This window comes from Cornus florida, unplaced genomic scaffold (assembly GCF_030987335.1).
Source record: "Cornus florida cultivar Cherokee Brave unplaced genomic scaffold, ASM3098733v1 CherokeeBrave_3.0.0_Hap2_Chr01, whole genome shotgun sequence".
In the NCBI taxonomy this organism is placed as follows: domain Eukaryota; kingdom Viridiplantae; phylum Streptophyta; class Magnoliopsida; order Cornales; family Cornaceae; genus Cornus; species Cornus florida.
In genome coordinates, this window is record NW_026775571.1 from 54,055,635 (window position 1) to 54,072,607 (window position 16,973).

At 37.1% G+C, this 16,973-nt stretch overlaps 1 protein-coding gene across 1 annotated transcript; it reads left to right on the top strand.

Annotated features, from left to right (window-relative positions):
• The first annotated feature begins 9,184 nt into the window (after positions 1 to 9,184).
• LOC132272446 (uncharacterized) lies at positions 9,185 to 9,757 on the top strand. The gene is made up of 2 exons (XM_059773596.1): positions 9,185 to 9,449; positions 9,534 to 9,757. The coding sequence occupies exons 1-2, from the start codon at positions 9,185 to 9,187 to the stop codon at positions 9,755 to 9,757; spliced, it is 489 nt and encodes a 162-aa protein (XP_059629579.1).
• The last annotated feature ends 7,216 nt before the right edge of the window (positions 9,758 to 16,973 follow it).

Genomic DNA, 16,973 nt, shown 5'->3' on the forward strand with positions numbered 1-16,973 from the left:
TCCTATCACATAACTCCAAAATCATGAATCAAAAACCACACAAATATGTCCTTCACAATGATCAACATTACCAGATATTCCACCAAAAACCTTATACACAAAACTTCATTAATACATCGAGTCTCCAAATCAAATATCACATCTTAAACCTATCCTTTAAACAAAACATCTCCATAAGAGAATTAAAGATACAAGCATTAAACAAATCTCCCAATACAGTCGAAACCAAACTCCCGAAAGGACCCATCAATGATCATAAAACTAGACTCCATTACAATAAGTCACACCAAAAACAATACTATCCTCAATCATGCCTACACAAGGCTAAACAAAGAAAACCACAATACTAAATCAAAGTCCCTATCATGGACAACCAAATCCTGAAAAATCATAAGTCTACCATATAAGTCACACATCACAATCACGAAAACTAAGGTCACAAAACCCCATGCATCAGTGCATGAAATGGCAAAATACTTTAACATCATGTAACATGCAGATATGAACCCATGTCATCATAATTAATGAAATACCGATACAAAAATGACAATATAGGACCATGTCCCTCATCATAAAATATCACGTATAGTGACCGTCACAACTCAACACTCACATACCATATGCCCAAGATGTCATGTCACATAATCCAAATAACACCTTACAAATATGCCAAATAGCCAACATAAGGCAACCAAATAATCCACCTATTAAATAGAAATCAAATAACCAAAGGCATGCTACAAATCACTAATGATACTAGCATAATAAACCAATATAGCATATAAGAAATGCATCATTTCTATCATCACATAAATAAACACATATCCTCGACATGTTTCTAAGGCATGCTTGAATGATAAATCATATAAACATATAAATGAATACTACACATCCCTGCACTAAGTGCCAACATACGTTATTATAGAATCTCACGATGCAAGAAAAATGAAAGAACTCTCAATGTGACCGATTAAGCACCCAAGGTAAGTCTCTGAAACAGATGATATAATGTCAAAGACTTCGCTTCCTACATGGAAGTAAGTTAACCAAAATCCTTACTAAGTCCTTTCCAAGGACCCAATAACAACAATGGCGACTTCCCATAGGTTGGTCCGCTTACGAATATGCATAAACCCTGCATACATATTATCAATTCTCAGACAACACTAGGTCAAATAAAAAGAGAGAACTCTCCCCACCTTAGGGAGGTGAACAACCCATGATAAAACCCTGCATACACATTATAGGTAACCAAAATGAATATGGTACTCAACTCATGCTCTTACAAAGTGACCCCAACTGAACTCCGCATACATGCCATACATAATACGAAAAAAGAATACTTACATTACTAAGCATCTCAACGTAATCATACAATAAGGGAATGCAAATGCCAATATAAACCTACCTACCCACATAGGCGACAAGAAAATGAATGTGGACATATCTCCACACATAAATGCATCATGCATCATGATGTCCTAAATATGACTACGAAATGCAATAAATGAACCCTAAGGGTGTCGTGTCCTTAAGGGTTAAAATGAAAGGACACAATCCTAACAATAATCCAAAATCCCAAAACCGCTAAATCGACAACATACCTCAAGTCAGAATAAAGTTCTTACCCCCATGGCAAGACTGTAATGACCCGGTCATTTTCCTTCTTTTCATTTTTTTCGGTAATTTCTTTTTTCGTCTTTTTCCTTATTTCGTCTTTTTCTCGTTTATCGTTTTTCCTTGCATAACATCACTTTTTGTGCTCGGATTTGATTCCGGCCTTGCATGCATCCATGATATTTAATTTCAATGGTATCTACATTTTTACTTTTGTAGAAAAGCATGCTAAATGTTTACTTTTCTTGTAAAGGGCATAGGTGCATAACTTCTTGAAAATATTCTTGACTTTTAGGGTTTTAGTGTAATTATGTAAAGTAATTATTTTTCATCTTAGAGACCAATTTGTAATTTAATTAGGAAGATATTTTAGAAATGGGCCTTTTGTAATTTTTGTGAAGTGTGACAAGTATCACACTCCCATCGAGCCACTTGTTGGCATTGTGGTGGAACCATTTGGAGACTTAGTTTGATGACACATGGAGGGTGGAGATTCACCCATTTGTTGGCCTAGGATAGGAGCACTTGTTGGCATGGATGGTTGACAAGTGTAGGCTTAATATCAAGCCTTGGATGATTACTTAGGATAATGATAAGTGTAGGCACCATATTTTGTCTTGCATTTGTGTATGTGTGAGAGGTAGTGCAAGAGCACATAGTGAGTGGAGAATCCCACCACATTTAGTTTAGGGTTTGTGTTTTTATTTCATTTTATCTCTTTCCTCTAAAACCCTAACCTAGCCACCATTGAAGCAAAGCTTAGTTTGGAGCTTTAAGCTTCATTTCGGCCTCTTTCCAATCACCTTAGAACCTAAAGCTTCAAGTGCTTTAGCTTCCTCTCACTTTCCTCTACAAAACCCTAGATTGGTTTACCATTTTAAGCTTGGTTGCTTTGGATTATAGAGATTCAATTCTCTATTGAAGTAGGGGTGGCTGTATGTTTATCCTCTTTGAGTTTTATATATATTGGAGCTTAATATATATTGATTACATGCCTTTTAAATTCTTGTACTTGCATGTAAATAGAGATTTTATATGCTTGACTTAGGATTTGTGGATTAAAGCATGTATATAACTATTAAGTTATATAGGTAGGTTATTGTTTAATGATTTGCCTAATACTTGTGATTTCATTGAGGGTTTATTATGAATATCTTGAAATTGCACTTATGTGTTAAGTAATGGAAATTTCATTGAAAGTCTAGTATGAAAATCTTGTATGTAGCACTTGTAATTACTTGTAGGTAAATTACTATATTACATGGTTAGTAATTATGGCCTACATTAATATTAAATTCATATAGTATAATGTGTAGTATCATTAACTTGCCACTTTAGACATGCAACCTTAGGGCATGGTTTGTGTGGTTTCACCCTACTTGTGCTTGGTAGGTAGTTTCATGCATTGAGATTATATAAATGTCACGGACTTGTTGATTTTTGGAAGCTTGTATGAATATGAAATGTTTGATAGCTAGGGTTTGGCTCTAGTACGGAGGGTAAGAATTCTCCTAAGTCATAATGCGCACTAGGTTGTACCTTGTGGGTCATAATTACCCGAAATAACTTGTATGGTCTCGTGGCCACATATCCTAATCTTTCCATTATTTGATTTAGCATTACTTTCCAAGTTGTAAATCATGGATTTCTTGTAGCTTGTGATTTGGTAATCTTAGTTTAAATATGGTTAGTGTACTTATTTATGTATACTTGGATGCTATGTGTTTATCATTTCAAATATTTGTATAGCTTGAGATGATCCCTTAGAGTACCATGGAAACATAGACGTTAGGTGGAATGCATCCTTGTGATGGTCTATGTTTGATTCACATTATACTTGAAACTATAAGGTATGCGCATGCACCACATCCTACGAGTAACTTAATTACTCACCCTAATTGTTTGAGTTATTTTGTAGGTAAAGAAACTTGTTTTGGGATGCATCACATCCCTAAGTTACCTTGATACCTTGAAGTATTTTGATGTATTTTGGAAAATGTGTAAGTGTTAGCGTGTAGCATCTTTTAGTTGTAAAATATTATTTTTGTCTAGAAATATGTAATGTGTACCTAAGTACACTTTTTGGATGCTTATTTGGTATGTATGACATGAGGCCAAGAGCCATTAATTCTAAAGTTTAAATGTTTTAAAACTTGAGATTTTAGTACTTGGTACTGTTCATTGACTTTTTAAAAAAAAAAACGTGTAGACCGATCCGAAACTTCCAGGGGTCTTGTGGGTGTATTTTAATATTGCATTTTCAATTTAGACAATTTAAAAACCTCCTGAAGCCCCATTTCCTTTCCTTTGGCAGCAGCTCGGACGGATTTTTACCCTCTTGATCTTGGGGGCATTCTGGGCATTTAACAATGCATTTTTTTTTTTTTTTTTTTTTGTCCACATTGCCGTGTAGAAAACTTGATTTTATGGGGGTTTCTTCTTTAAGTTTTTCCAAAAAAAAGTCCATTTAGATGCCTATTTTTACTTTCAGTTACAGCAGCAGCACTGTAACTGTTATGACCCTCGTCAGGCCGTTAAGACATTGTTTTTGTTTTTGACCTTTCTCCCACGTCCGGACTCCAAATCGAGTAAAAAAATTTTTGACCTTGACTAATTTTTCGTCGTCTATTCAAAGGTGTGCTTGGTTATGCCTGGATATTTCTGAATAATTACCAGTTTACCCTTTTTGCTTTATATGTCCGTTTTTCTTTATTTTGCCGTTTTTCCTTCGTCCGGATTCCAAATCATGCAATTCTTGAGTCCATCACAATTAGTTTGTTATTGTCTTTCTAGTGGTGTGCTCGGTAGCACCTGAATCCATATTTTTGTCAAAATGACTATTTTACCCCTGGGGGCTTATTTGTCATATTTCTGATTTTTTGCTTCTGTGTCAGTTCTCATTGTGTTCCACAACCTCATGGAAGGTTATCAAAGTGTCTTATAGGCGTGTTGTGCCTTAGGAAACTATTGTTTTATTTCTTGCTTCTGCATTAGGATCCATTATCGGGTTAATCTTTGATTCATCACAGGACCCACTGGCTTGAAAAACCAGGGCTGTCACAGGTGGTATCAGAGCTTTTAAGCTTGAAAACCTTAGGACGATGGGTTTTGGGTGCATATCAAGCTTTTATTGACTTTCTTTGATATGTGTACGTTTTTCTTGATAACATGTTTTGATTTAGTAACATGTTTACGTGCTTATATGGTAGTATGTTTAGGAGTTTTCCTTAACTGTTTTAGTATGTTGTATATGCTTGTATGCCTTAGCATTTTGTATATGTTTGTTGGGAGTTAGCATGTTGTATATACTTTTATATTTAGCACGACTGTATATTGCATACATTTCTTGCTTGTATTATGTGCTACTTGCTCCGTGCATTCATGGCGTGAGTTGTATTAGGTCTTAACAACTTGCGTTGTTGTTGACCTTGTCCCTTATGTGTGTAGCACCATGGTTTTGACTCGCAGAGAGTCTTCTCATCACATAGGAGTGGATGAGTAGGTTGAGGAGCAGGTTGCAGACATCGGGCTCGCACGGGGTCCAGGGAGGCCCAGGGCTCAACCTCGTGGTGTGGATCCTAATCCACCATGAGCGCCGACTTATGAGGAGCAGATCGCACAGGGAGTGGCTCTGGGGATGTCAGAGTCTATTCAGTAGATGTTTCGTCAGCATATTACAGGGATGCAGATTCTGGTACCGGCACAAGCACCAGCACCAATTGCTAATGAGGCATTGGACTACTTCATGAAGTTACAGCGGGTTAAGATCGACCAGTTTACAGGAAGTATGGATCCGCTTGCTTCAGAGGCATGGTTTAATTTTATGGTATGCAAGCTCGATAACATGGAAATACCTACAAACTGATTGAGGATCTCCTTGACAGCTTCTATGTTCATCGGAGATGCCGATATCAGGTAGAGGTTTATGACCAATATCCATGATGTAGAGGTGATGACTTGGGAGGAGTTCAAGACATTGTTCTTTGACTGCTTCTTTCTGAGGGCTATGAGGCAGGATATGAGAGTGCAGTTCACAGGCCTTTATCAGGGCATGTTGAATGTCATTAAGTATGAGACACGCTTCACTTCTCTTTTCCGCTATGCACCAGAGATAGCAGCTACCGATGAGCTCAAGGTAAGGAAGTGTTAAGATGGGTTACATCTTGATATTAGGCCACGGATTTCAGTGTTGGATTTGAGGACCTATGGGGAGGTAGTGCAGAAAGCTATATTGGTTGAGGTAGAGGACCGAGATCAGCTCAGGATCAAGGGTTCATATAAGTAGTCTCGTGGAGAGGCTTCATCAGTATCTGTTGAGGCCAGTAGAAGAAGGTTAAGGCCAGGGACAGTTCACGTACTCAGGGACAGTTACAGCAGGCTCGGTCTATACCTGCAGTTCCAGTATCTTCGGGCTCAGTTCGGGGAGTGATTTGTCACCACTGTCAGCAGCCAGGGCATATTAAGCCTCGCTGTCCACAACTTCAGCCACAGGCCAGTCAGTCTCAGGCTAGCAAGCCTACAGCTTCGACGAAGGGGGTTCGCAGAGCTTGTCACTATTGCAAGCAACCAGGTCACTTCAGGAGAGAGTGTCCGAAATTGCAAGGCGGGACACAGAGTGGCATAGGTTCACAGGCCACACCGGCATAGTCAGCAGTTGTGCAATCAGGTTTCAGGGTGCCTCAGGCACCGCAGTTAGCGGCTTTACCAGTTGGTTCATATCTGGTCAGAGGCTCCACACCTACTGCTTCCGGACATCAATCGGGTCACCAGGGCAGGTCTCAGCAATTAGGGGCTCAGGGACGAGTCTACACATTGCCACAGGCCGATACCTCTGCAGGGACTTCTACGCTTTGAGGTATCTTTCCAGTTTTTAGTTTTTGGGCTAAAGTTCTTATTGACACGGGTGCGTCGCATTCATTTATATCTGCATCATTTGTACATTCCTTGGGGCTGGAAGTCACACTATGGGATGGTTTCCTTTATGTTGACACACCAGTAGGGGTCCAGTGTTTTTGGACTGTGTTTGTCGGGGTTGTGCTATCGAGATAGCTAGGCGGACCTTAAAGTTTGATTTTGTTATTTTTGACATGACGTACTTTAACGTCTTTCTCGGGATGGATTGGTTATCCTTCTTTCGTGCTATGATCGATTGCTTCCGCGGGAAAGTGACTATTTGTACTCCTGAGGGAGACTGTTTTCACTTTGTGGGAGATAGGAGCGATTCCCACCCGGCAACTGTTTTTAGTATTGGTGATTGGAGTCGCCACAGGTCTTACTTGGTTAGCCTATTAACTGAGGAGGATAGCAGCTTGGGCCGTGATTTTTTGGTAGTTATAGTCGAGTTTTTGGATGTCTTTCCAGAGGAGTTGATAGAGCTTCCTCCTCTTTGGGAAGTTATCTTTCCATTGACGTCATTCCCGATACTACGCCGATCTCTACTTGATGAACTGAAAGCTTAATTGGATGATTTGAAAGCTAAGGGCTTTATTCGTCCTAGTGCTTCACCCTCGGGAGCACCGGTTCTTTTTGCAAAGAAGAAGGATGGGTCTTTGAGACTTTGTATCGATTATCGCAAGCTGAACCACGTTACGATCAAGAACAGGTATCCTTTGCCTAGGATTGATGACTTGTTTGATCAGTTGAAGAGAGCCACTTGTTTTTCTAAGATTGATTTGAGATCGGGTTACTATCAGTTGAGGGTTAAGGATGAGAATATATCCAAGACCGCTTTCCATACACGGTATGGCTATTATGAGTTTCTAGTGATGCCATTTGGTTTGACTAATGCTCCAGCAGCTTTCATGGACTTGATGAACCGCGTATTCAGTGACCATCTTGATCAGTTTGTTGTGGTTTTTGTTGATGACATTCTCGTATACTCAACTTTGATAGAGGAACATAAGTATCATTTGAGGACAGTATTGTAAATCCTTAGGGATAATCAGTTGTGTGCTAAGTTCGAGAAATGCGAATTTTGGCTACCAGAAATGAAGTTCCTTGGACATGTTGTGTCAAGGGGCGGTGTTACAGTGGATCTGTCAAAGATTAAGTCGGTGATGGATTGGGAGCGTCCGAATATAGTGTTTGAGATTCGGAGTTTCCTTGGCCTAGCCGGCTACTACCGGAGATCTGTTCGGGATTTCTCTCGTCTAGCGGCACCTATGACTCGACTTACCCGCAAGGGGGTCAAGTTCGTATGGAACGAGGCATGTGAGTTTCCTTTTCAGGAGTTGAAGGTCAAGTTGACATCGGCTCCAGTTTTGATCATTCCTGAATGTGGTTTAGGTTATATGATCTTTTGTGATGTTTCACGGGAAGGTTTGGGTTGCGTCTTAATACAGACAGAGCAAGTGGTTGCTTATTGGTCTCGACAGTTGAAGACTCACGAGTTAAACTATCCGATGCATGATTTGGAGTTAGCAGTAGTTATCTTTGCCCTGAAGGGGTAAAGACACTATTTGTACGGGCAGAAATTTGAGGTTTTCTCCGATCACAAGAGTCTCAAGTATCTCTTCTCTCAGAAGGATTTGAACTTAAGACAGTGCAGATGGGTCAAGTTCATAGAGGACTATGACTTTAAGTCACAGTACCATTGGGGTAAGGCCAACGTAGTGGCCGATGCATTGAGTAGGAAGTCACGGGGAACTCTTGCTAGCGTTTCCATTCATATATGGAAGATGCTAGAAGAGCTTGCAGATCTTGGTTTATAGTCTTATGAGGATGTTTCACCAGCTATTTTGTTTAGCCTTATGGCTCAACCGGCTCTTGTTAGCAGAGTTATTGAGGCACAGTTGGAGGATGAGGAGATGAAGGCCATCCATATTCGAATTTTAGGCGGCGAAAGTGTAGAGGGTTGGACCTTACATTCAGATGGTGGTCTCAAGTACAAGGGGATGATGTTTGTTCCTTTGTCTTGTCGTGAAGACGTTCTTCGGGACTTTCACCACTCTCGGCTTGTAGTTCATCCTGGTGGTACAAAGATGTATCACAATCTGCGATGACAGTTTTGGTGGCGGGGCATGAAACGGGATGTTTCACAATTTATGGCTCGATGTCTTACTTGTCAACAAGTGAAGGTAGATCATCAACGACCGGTAGCATTGTTGCCACCATTTCCAGTAGCTGAGTGGAAATAAGAGTATATCATTGTGGATTTCGTAACGGGACTTCCGAGGTCTCAGGTAGGGAATGATGCAGTTTGGGTCATAGTTAACAGGTTGACTAAGACGGCATACTTCTTGCCCATGGCAGTGACAGATAGTGCAGGAGACTAAGTGGACTGTATGTGAGGTAGATTGTCATGCTTCATGGAGTTCCTGTATCCATTATTTCGGATAGGGATCCACAGTTCACGTCTCACTTTTGGTAGAGTTTTCAGGAGGCTCTTGATACAGGGCCTCATTTTAGCACGACATTCCATCCTCAGACTGATGGTCAGTCGGAGCGTACCATTCAGATATTGGAGGATATGTTACAGACTTGTATCTTAGATTTTGAGGGTAGTTGGGAGGACTACTTGCCTTTGGTTGAGTTTGCCTATAACAACAGTTACCGGACCAGTATTGGTATGGCACCATTTGAGGCGTTGTATGACAGACCGTGCAGATCTCCAATTTGTTGGACCGAGGTCGGTGATACCATTGCCCTAGGTCCTGACATTGTCATTAAGACTACAGATAAAATCAAGTTAATTCGGCAGCAGTTGGCTACTGCACAGAGCAGACAGAGGAGTTACACTGATAGGAGGAGACGATTATTGTCTTTTGAGGTAGGGGACCATGTCTTTCTTAAGATTTCTCCGCGCAAGGGGCTTCTGAGATTTCAACAAACTGGCAAGTTGTCTCCTAGGTTCATTAGACCATTTGAGATTTTGGAGCGCGTCGGTGAGGTTACTTATCATTTGGCGTTACCACCAGACCTGGATAGGGTTCACGACATCTTTCATGTCTCTACGCTGAGGAAGTACAAGCCAGATCCATCATATGTTTTACAGTGGACTGATGTGGTTGTTCGTGAGGACGTGACCTATGAGAAAGGTCTGGTCCAGATTCTTGATTCATGGGAGCAGGTCTTACGGACTAAGAACATTCCATTGGTTAAGGTCTTGTGGAGACATCACAGCGTCGAGGAGGCTACCTGAGAGTTCTAACAGGAGGTTCACTCTTGGTATCCCCATTTGTTCTCTCTTTCAAGTACGACTTGATTTCGGGTAATACCCCGATATTTTTAAAGGATTAATTAATTAGGACTAATTACTTTATTTTATTCTTCAATGATTTATTTTATTTATTGAGTGCTAGATTAATTATCTTATTTTAATTAAGTTATATTTCGTGATTATGTATGATGATTGATTGTTTGTGTGGTTGATTATTGATTGAATTATTAGTGTGTTGATTTTATTGGTATTGTGTGACTCAGTTGTAAATTCTTGTTTGTTTATGTACTTCATGTAATTAGTTATTTTAATTTCAATATTTAATTAATTATCTTATTTATTTAAATTAATTGGATTGGGTTTAAGGAAAGTTGGACCAAAAGACGTGGTCTTGGGCTTGTATGAAACCTTATTAGGATAATTAATGAAGGCCCGTGGTTATTTAATTATTTAAATGATCACTTTTTGTATTAATTATAAATATATATATATATATATATATAAATATAATTAATTAATAGTTGTTATGGAATATATATATAGATATATATTTATTGATATATATATGTATATATGATTTAATTAACTAATGGGTTAATTATGGAAGGAATATAAATTTATATATATATATATGTAATATAATATATGTTTATAGATATAAATTATTTAAAGGTTATAATTTTAATTCATAATACAAGTTGGAATAGGATTTGGAATTTAATGTGTATAAAAATACACATAAAGCTTTAGGGTTAAAGGTTTTACACGTTAGAAAAATAAAATAGACAGAGAGAGAGGAAGAAGAAGGGCTGACAATGAGGAGGTCGGATCAGAAAAGGAGGACGTCGGAATTGGAAGAGATAATTAAAGCTTGAAGCGTCGGTTTCGTTTCGAAACCTTCAAGCGAGTTCTTCTCTAACTTTCCTCTTAGAACTCATAAGGATTTCATGTTAAGTATCAAAATTTAAGGTTAAATTTATTGATTAAATGATGGTTAGAACGGAATATTTAAAATATGAATTATTATATTTTATTTTTTGGAATTTTGGATTTTTATTGTTGTATATATGTGTTGTATATTTTGTTTACATCAATCAATAGGCTAGATCTAGACCCAAGAGGGTTAATTAGTGTTTCTAGAATTTATGGGAATTTTTTGTAATTTTCTGGAATTTTTCTGGTATTTTTCTATTTTTTTAAAGGAATTTATTAGATTTATTTTCTTTATTTATTTGAAATATATATATATACCCTATTTATATATTTTATATATACGGCTTATGTATCGGCGTATGAACAAGGTATCATAATCCTATGTGGCGCGGCATACAGTAAGTTGGTGGGTAAACTGATCTGGGCCATTGAGTTGGAGTTGATGATTGGAGGATGATTTGGTGTGTTGCGGTTCCATAGAAACTCAGTGCACCACATAAAGGGATCCTAGATTAGATCTGATCAAAGGAATAGGATCTGGTGCGGTGCGCACCATCAGAGTTGATGCACCAGTGAATCATAGTACGCCACGTGTCATACTTTAATCCAGTGCGGTTGCGCTCACAGTAACCATTGAGCTCAACATATTATTATTCCTGTTTTGTTATTCGAAATTTAAACAGTCATAACTTAATCATTTTAAATCGAAATTGGGTCATTCTTGAGCTCAAATTCAAGGATTTTTCGTCCTCTTTCCAATGGTACCAATTTCATTATCAGATTCTCATCCTAATAAGAGATATTTACGTTTTAGTGAGACGGTGTCGGAAAACTATTTAAACTGGTATGGAGTATTTAGGGGAAACTATTTCTGACATATTTAGTAGCATTAATTTGTGTAAATATAATAAATTAATAATTTATTATGGAGGGAAGTGTGTGTGGCTATATATATATATATATTTATATATGCGTATATATAGTTTAATTCGTTTATGAGTTATATAGAAGGATGAATATATGTATATATATATATATATATACATATATGTATATTGATTTTTAAAAAAATTAAGGATTATTAAGGAAGGTGTTAAACACACATATATATATTAAATAATATATGTGTAGGTATATATATAAATATATATCATTTAAAATGATTAATATTATCATTCTTATTTGTTGTATCTTGATAGGTTGATTATTAAATCAATAATATGCGTATAATATGCATGAGATAGTTATGTATGATTTAGCGTATTGTTAAGTTTCAAGTGATTCATGGTTAAGATGTAGGCATGGATGAATTGCCAAAGGATTAAAAATATTACATAAATATTTGTATGAATATAATACATACATGGGACGCATGGATGAATTGCTAATTAAATGTATGAATAAATATACCTGTGGAGGCATGGTTGAATTGCCAATGTATAAATATATATACACGGAGGCATGGTTGAATTGCCAATGTATAAATATATATACTTGTGGAAGCATGGTTGAATTGCCAATATATAAATAAAAATATTTGTAACGGCATGGTTGATTTGCCAAAGCATAATTACGTTGTTATGTGTTAGATGATTAAAATATCATCTATGGTTGTTGTATGTATGGATTGGATTAGGGTTAGATATTCTTAAATGAGAATAGTTTAGTACTTACTGGTTAGTGTATTATTTTACATTAATAAAATAATATTGGGGAAGACGTGGATGATTTGTCAAAACTTGGATTTTGGATATGTGATTTAAACAATTAAAATCATTATCGGGTTGGGATTAAATAGAGTATTTCTTTTATTATTATTTGTTGTTTAAATGATTAGACAACTGACTAGGATGGGATTAAGGTCAAAGGAGTTTTTATAAAATGAAATGGTAGATTGGTCTAGGTATGAATATTATTTTAATAATTATTTAATAGGTATGGAAATTTAATAAACCTATTAATGGATGTGATTAGTATAGTATATATAATTATATATAGACATGTATATCGTGCTTTATTAAAGTTAAAACTTTATTATGTTTGGTTTTGATTAGAGATGATCTGCTTATTGGTTTTCAGAGGCCTGGTAGAGTGAACTTGCTCGTAGGGTTTAACCCACGATTTATTTTTCAGGTTATTCGAGGTTCCAGTCTCGAGGTTGAGGATCCGCAGCTGGGAGACTGTCATTCGTCTATTCATCTTGTGTACTTTTAAATAGTATGGGATTATTGGATAATGTTTTAAGAGGTCCTTGAGTTATGGGATTTCCGAATTGTAATTGTTGGAGAATCATTAAGTAATATTTATTTATTAGTTTTCTTCAGCGGTTTATTTATTCTTTATTATTCATCTTTGTATTCTGTGCTTGTTAAATACTTAAATTGTTTTGATATCCCTTGATTTTGTGCGCGGACTTGATCAATCCGTGTTCCAAAATTAGGGGGTATCACATTTCGTGAATGAAATCCTTTTAAGGAGGGTAGGTTGTAATGACCCGGTCATTTTCCTTCTTTTCATTTTTTTTTTGGTAATTTCTTTTTTCGTCGTTTTCCCTATTTCGTCTTTTTCTCGTTTATCATTTTTCCTTGCATAACCTCACTTTTTGGGCTCAGATTTGATTTCGGCCTTGCATGCATCCATGATATTTAATTTCCATGAAATCTACATTTTTACTTTTGTAGAAAAGTATGCTAGATGTTTACTTTTCTTGTAAAGGGTATGGATACATAACTTCTTGAAAATATTCTTGACTTTTGGGGTTTTAGTGTAATTATGTAAAGTAATTATTTTTCGTCTTAGGAACCAATTTGTAATTTAATTTGGAAGATATTTTGAAAATGAGTCTTTTTGTAATTTTTGTGAAGTGTGACAAGTGTCACACTCCTATGGAGCCACTTGTTGGCATTGTGGTGGAACCACTTGGAGACTTAGTTTGATGACACATGGAGGGCGGAGATTTACCCATTTGTTGGCCTAGGATAGGAGCATTTGTTGGCATAGATGGTTGACAAGTGTAGGCTTAATATCAAGCCTTGGATGATTACTTAGGATGGTGACAAGTGTAGACACCATATTTTGTCTTGCATTTGTGTGTGTGTGAGAGGTAGTGCAAGAGCACATAGTAAGTGGAGAATCCCACCACATTTAGTTTAGAGTTTGTGTTTTTATTTCATTTTATCTCTTTCCTCTCAAACCCCAACCTAGCCACCATTGAAGTAAAGCTTAGTTTAGAGCTTTAAGCTTCATTTTGGCCTCCTTCCACTCACCTTAGAACCTAAAGCTTGAAGTACTTTAGCTTCCTCCCACTCTCCTCTACAAAACCCTAGATTGGTTTACCATTTTAAGCTTGATTGCTTTGGATTATAGAGATTCAATTCTCTATTGAGGTAGGGGTGGTTATATGTTTATCCTTTTTGGGTTTTATATATATTGGAGCTTAATATATATTGATTACATGCCTTTTAAATTCTTGTACTTGCATGTAAATAGAGATTTTATATGCTTGACTTAGGATTTGTGGATTAAAGCATGTAGATGACTATTAAATTGTATAGGTAGGTTATTGTTTAATGACTTGCCTAATACTTGTGATTTCATTGAGGGTCTATTATGAATATCTTGAAATTGCACTTATGTGTTAAGTAATGGAAATTTTATTGAAAGTCTAGTATGAAAATCTTATATGTAGCACTTGTAATTACTTGTAGGTAAATTACTATATTGCATGGTTAGTAATTGTGGCCTACATTAATATTAAATTCATACAGCATAATGTGTAGTATCATTAGCCTGCCACTTTAGACATGCAACCTTAGGGCATGGTTTGTGTGGTTTCACCTTACTTGTGCTTGGTAGGTAGTTTCATGCATTAAGATTATATAAATGTCATGGACTTGTTGATTTTTGGAAGCTTGTAAGGATATGAAATGTTTGATGGCTAGGGTTTGGCTCTAGTATGGAGGAAAAGAATTCTCCTAAGTCATAGTGCGCACTAGGTTGTACCTTGTGGGTCGTAATTACCCGAAATAACTTGTATGATCTCGTGGCCACATATCCTAGCCTTTCCATTATTTGATTTAGTATTACTTTCCATGTTATAAATCATGGATTTCTTGTAGCTTGTGATTTGGTAATCTTAGTTTAAATGCGGTTAATGTACTTGTTTATGTATACTTGGATGCTATGTATTTATCATTTCAAACATTTGTAGAGCTTGAGATGATCCCTTAGAGTACCATGGAAATATAGACGTTAAGTGGAATGCACTCTTGTGATGGTCTATGTTTGGTTCACATTATACTTGAAACTATAGGGTATGCGCATGCACCACATCCTACGAGTAACTTGATTACTCTCCCTAGTTGTTTAGGTTATTTTGTAGGTAAAGAAACTTTGTTTTGGGATGCATCACATTCTTAAGTTACCTTGATACCTTGAAGTATTTTGATGTATTTTGGAAAACATGCAAGTGTTAGCATGTAGCATCTTTTAGTTGTAAAATGTTATTTTTACCTAGAAATATGTAATGTGTACCTAAGTACACTTTTTGAATGCTTATTTGGTATGTATGACATGAGTCCAAGGGCCATTAATTCTAAAGTTTACAAATATGTTTTAAAACTTGAGATTTTAATACTTGGTACTACTCATCGACTTTTTTAAAAAAAAAACGTGTCGACCGATCCGAAACTTCCGGGGGTCTTGTGGGTGTATTTTAAGATTGCATTTTTAATTTAGACAATTTAAAAACCTCCAGAAGCCCCATTTCCTTTCCTTTGGCAGCAGCTTGGACGGATTTTTACCACATTGACCTGATTTTCTTGGGGGCATTCTGGGCATCGCAATGCATTTTTTTTGTTTCCGTTCGCGTGGCCAAGTAGAAAACTTGATTTTAGGGGGGGGGGAGGGTTTTTTCTTTGAGTTTTTCCAAAAAAGTCCATTTAGGTGCCTGTTTTTACTGTCAGTTGCAGCATTAGTGGGTCGGCAGCACTATAGCTGTCATGACCCTCATCGGGCCGCCGCGACATTATTTTTGTTTTTGACCTTTTTCCCACGTCCAGACTCCAAATCGAGTAAACTATTTTTTGAACTTGACTAATTTTTCGTCGTCTATTCAACGGTGTGCTCGGTTACGCCTGGATATTTTTAAATAATACCAGTTTACCCTTTTTGCTTTATATGTCCCTTTTTCTTTGTTTTGTCGTTTCTCCTTCGTTCAGACTCCAAATCATGTGATTCTTGAGTCTATCATGATTAGTTTTTTATTGTCTTTCTAGCGGTGTACTCGGTAGCACCCAAATCTATATTTTTTGCAAAATGACTATTTTGCCCTTGGGGGCCTATTGTCATATTTCCGATCTTTTGCTTCTATGTCAATTCTCATTGAGTTCCACGACCTCATGGAAGGTCATCAAAGTGTCTTAGAGGTGTGTTGTGCCTTAGGATACCATTGTTTTATTTCTTTCTTCTGCATCTGGATCCGTTATCAGGTCAATCTTCGGTTCATTACAAGATGCACTGACTTGAAAAACCAGGGCCGTCACAAAAACCCAAACAACCCACCTCTAAACCACGAGGTAATATTGCAAAAGAATACTATAAAATGAAATGCTCTCTTTAACCGACACATCCACCTACCAACTCAATCATAAAACCCATGGACCACGTAGAGATGACGCACCAATGAAACTCAATGAAATAACGACCTTAATCGCACCATGCATAACAATGGCCAATCCATTTCCCTCCTATCATGCTCATCATTACTACAACTGAATACAAGTCCAAGATTAAAAGGATACTAACTTACACACATTAAACATTGCATATATCGCATATGTACTAAAAATAAACATGGCTCACATATTCACATTTCATATAAACATACTTTACAACTCTCCACATCCATAAGACCCAAAGAAAGTGTAAATTACTAGCATAAGACACCACTACCTTAATTTGAGGTGAAAACCTCAAATGACGCCAACACGAAACTGCTCCAAAGACGACGCAACTTCGGGGTTACGTCGGGGACAATAAAGGCAACAACTAATTCTCTTATGGCACCTCCAAAATCCAAACCTGAGCTCAAATCAAACACTAAAAAATGATCCAAATGGAAGACTATTCAGATAGAATGTAAGCCCTTACCAAGGCTAACATGGCAAAGGTTGAATCTAAAAAGAAGGCACTCAAATGGAGGAGAGAATAACTAGATCTAGAAAAAGAAAGGAAGAAGAAAGAAGAAGAATGGCTGCCAGCCAAG

Excerpts from the sequence above, each read along its gene's own strand:
- LOC132272446 (XM_059773596.1), top strand. The coding sequence starts at position 9,185 with ATGGCACCATTTGAGGCGTTGTATGACAGACCGTGCAGATCTCCAATT. Across the intron at positions 9,450-9,533 it reads TCTGAGATTTCAACAAACTG|ACCTGGATAGGGTTCACGAC; the intron begins GCAAGTTGTCTC and ends CGTTACCACCAG.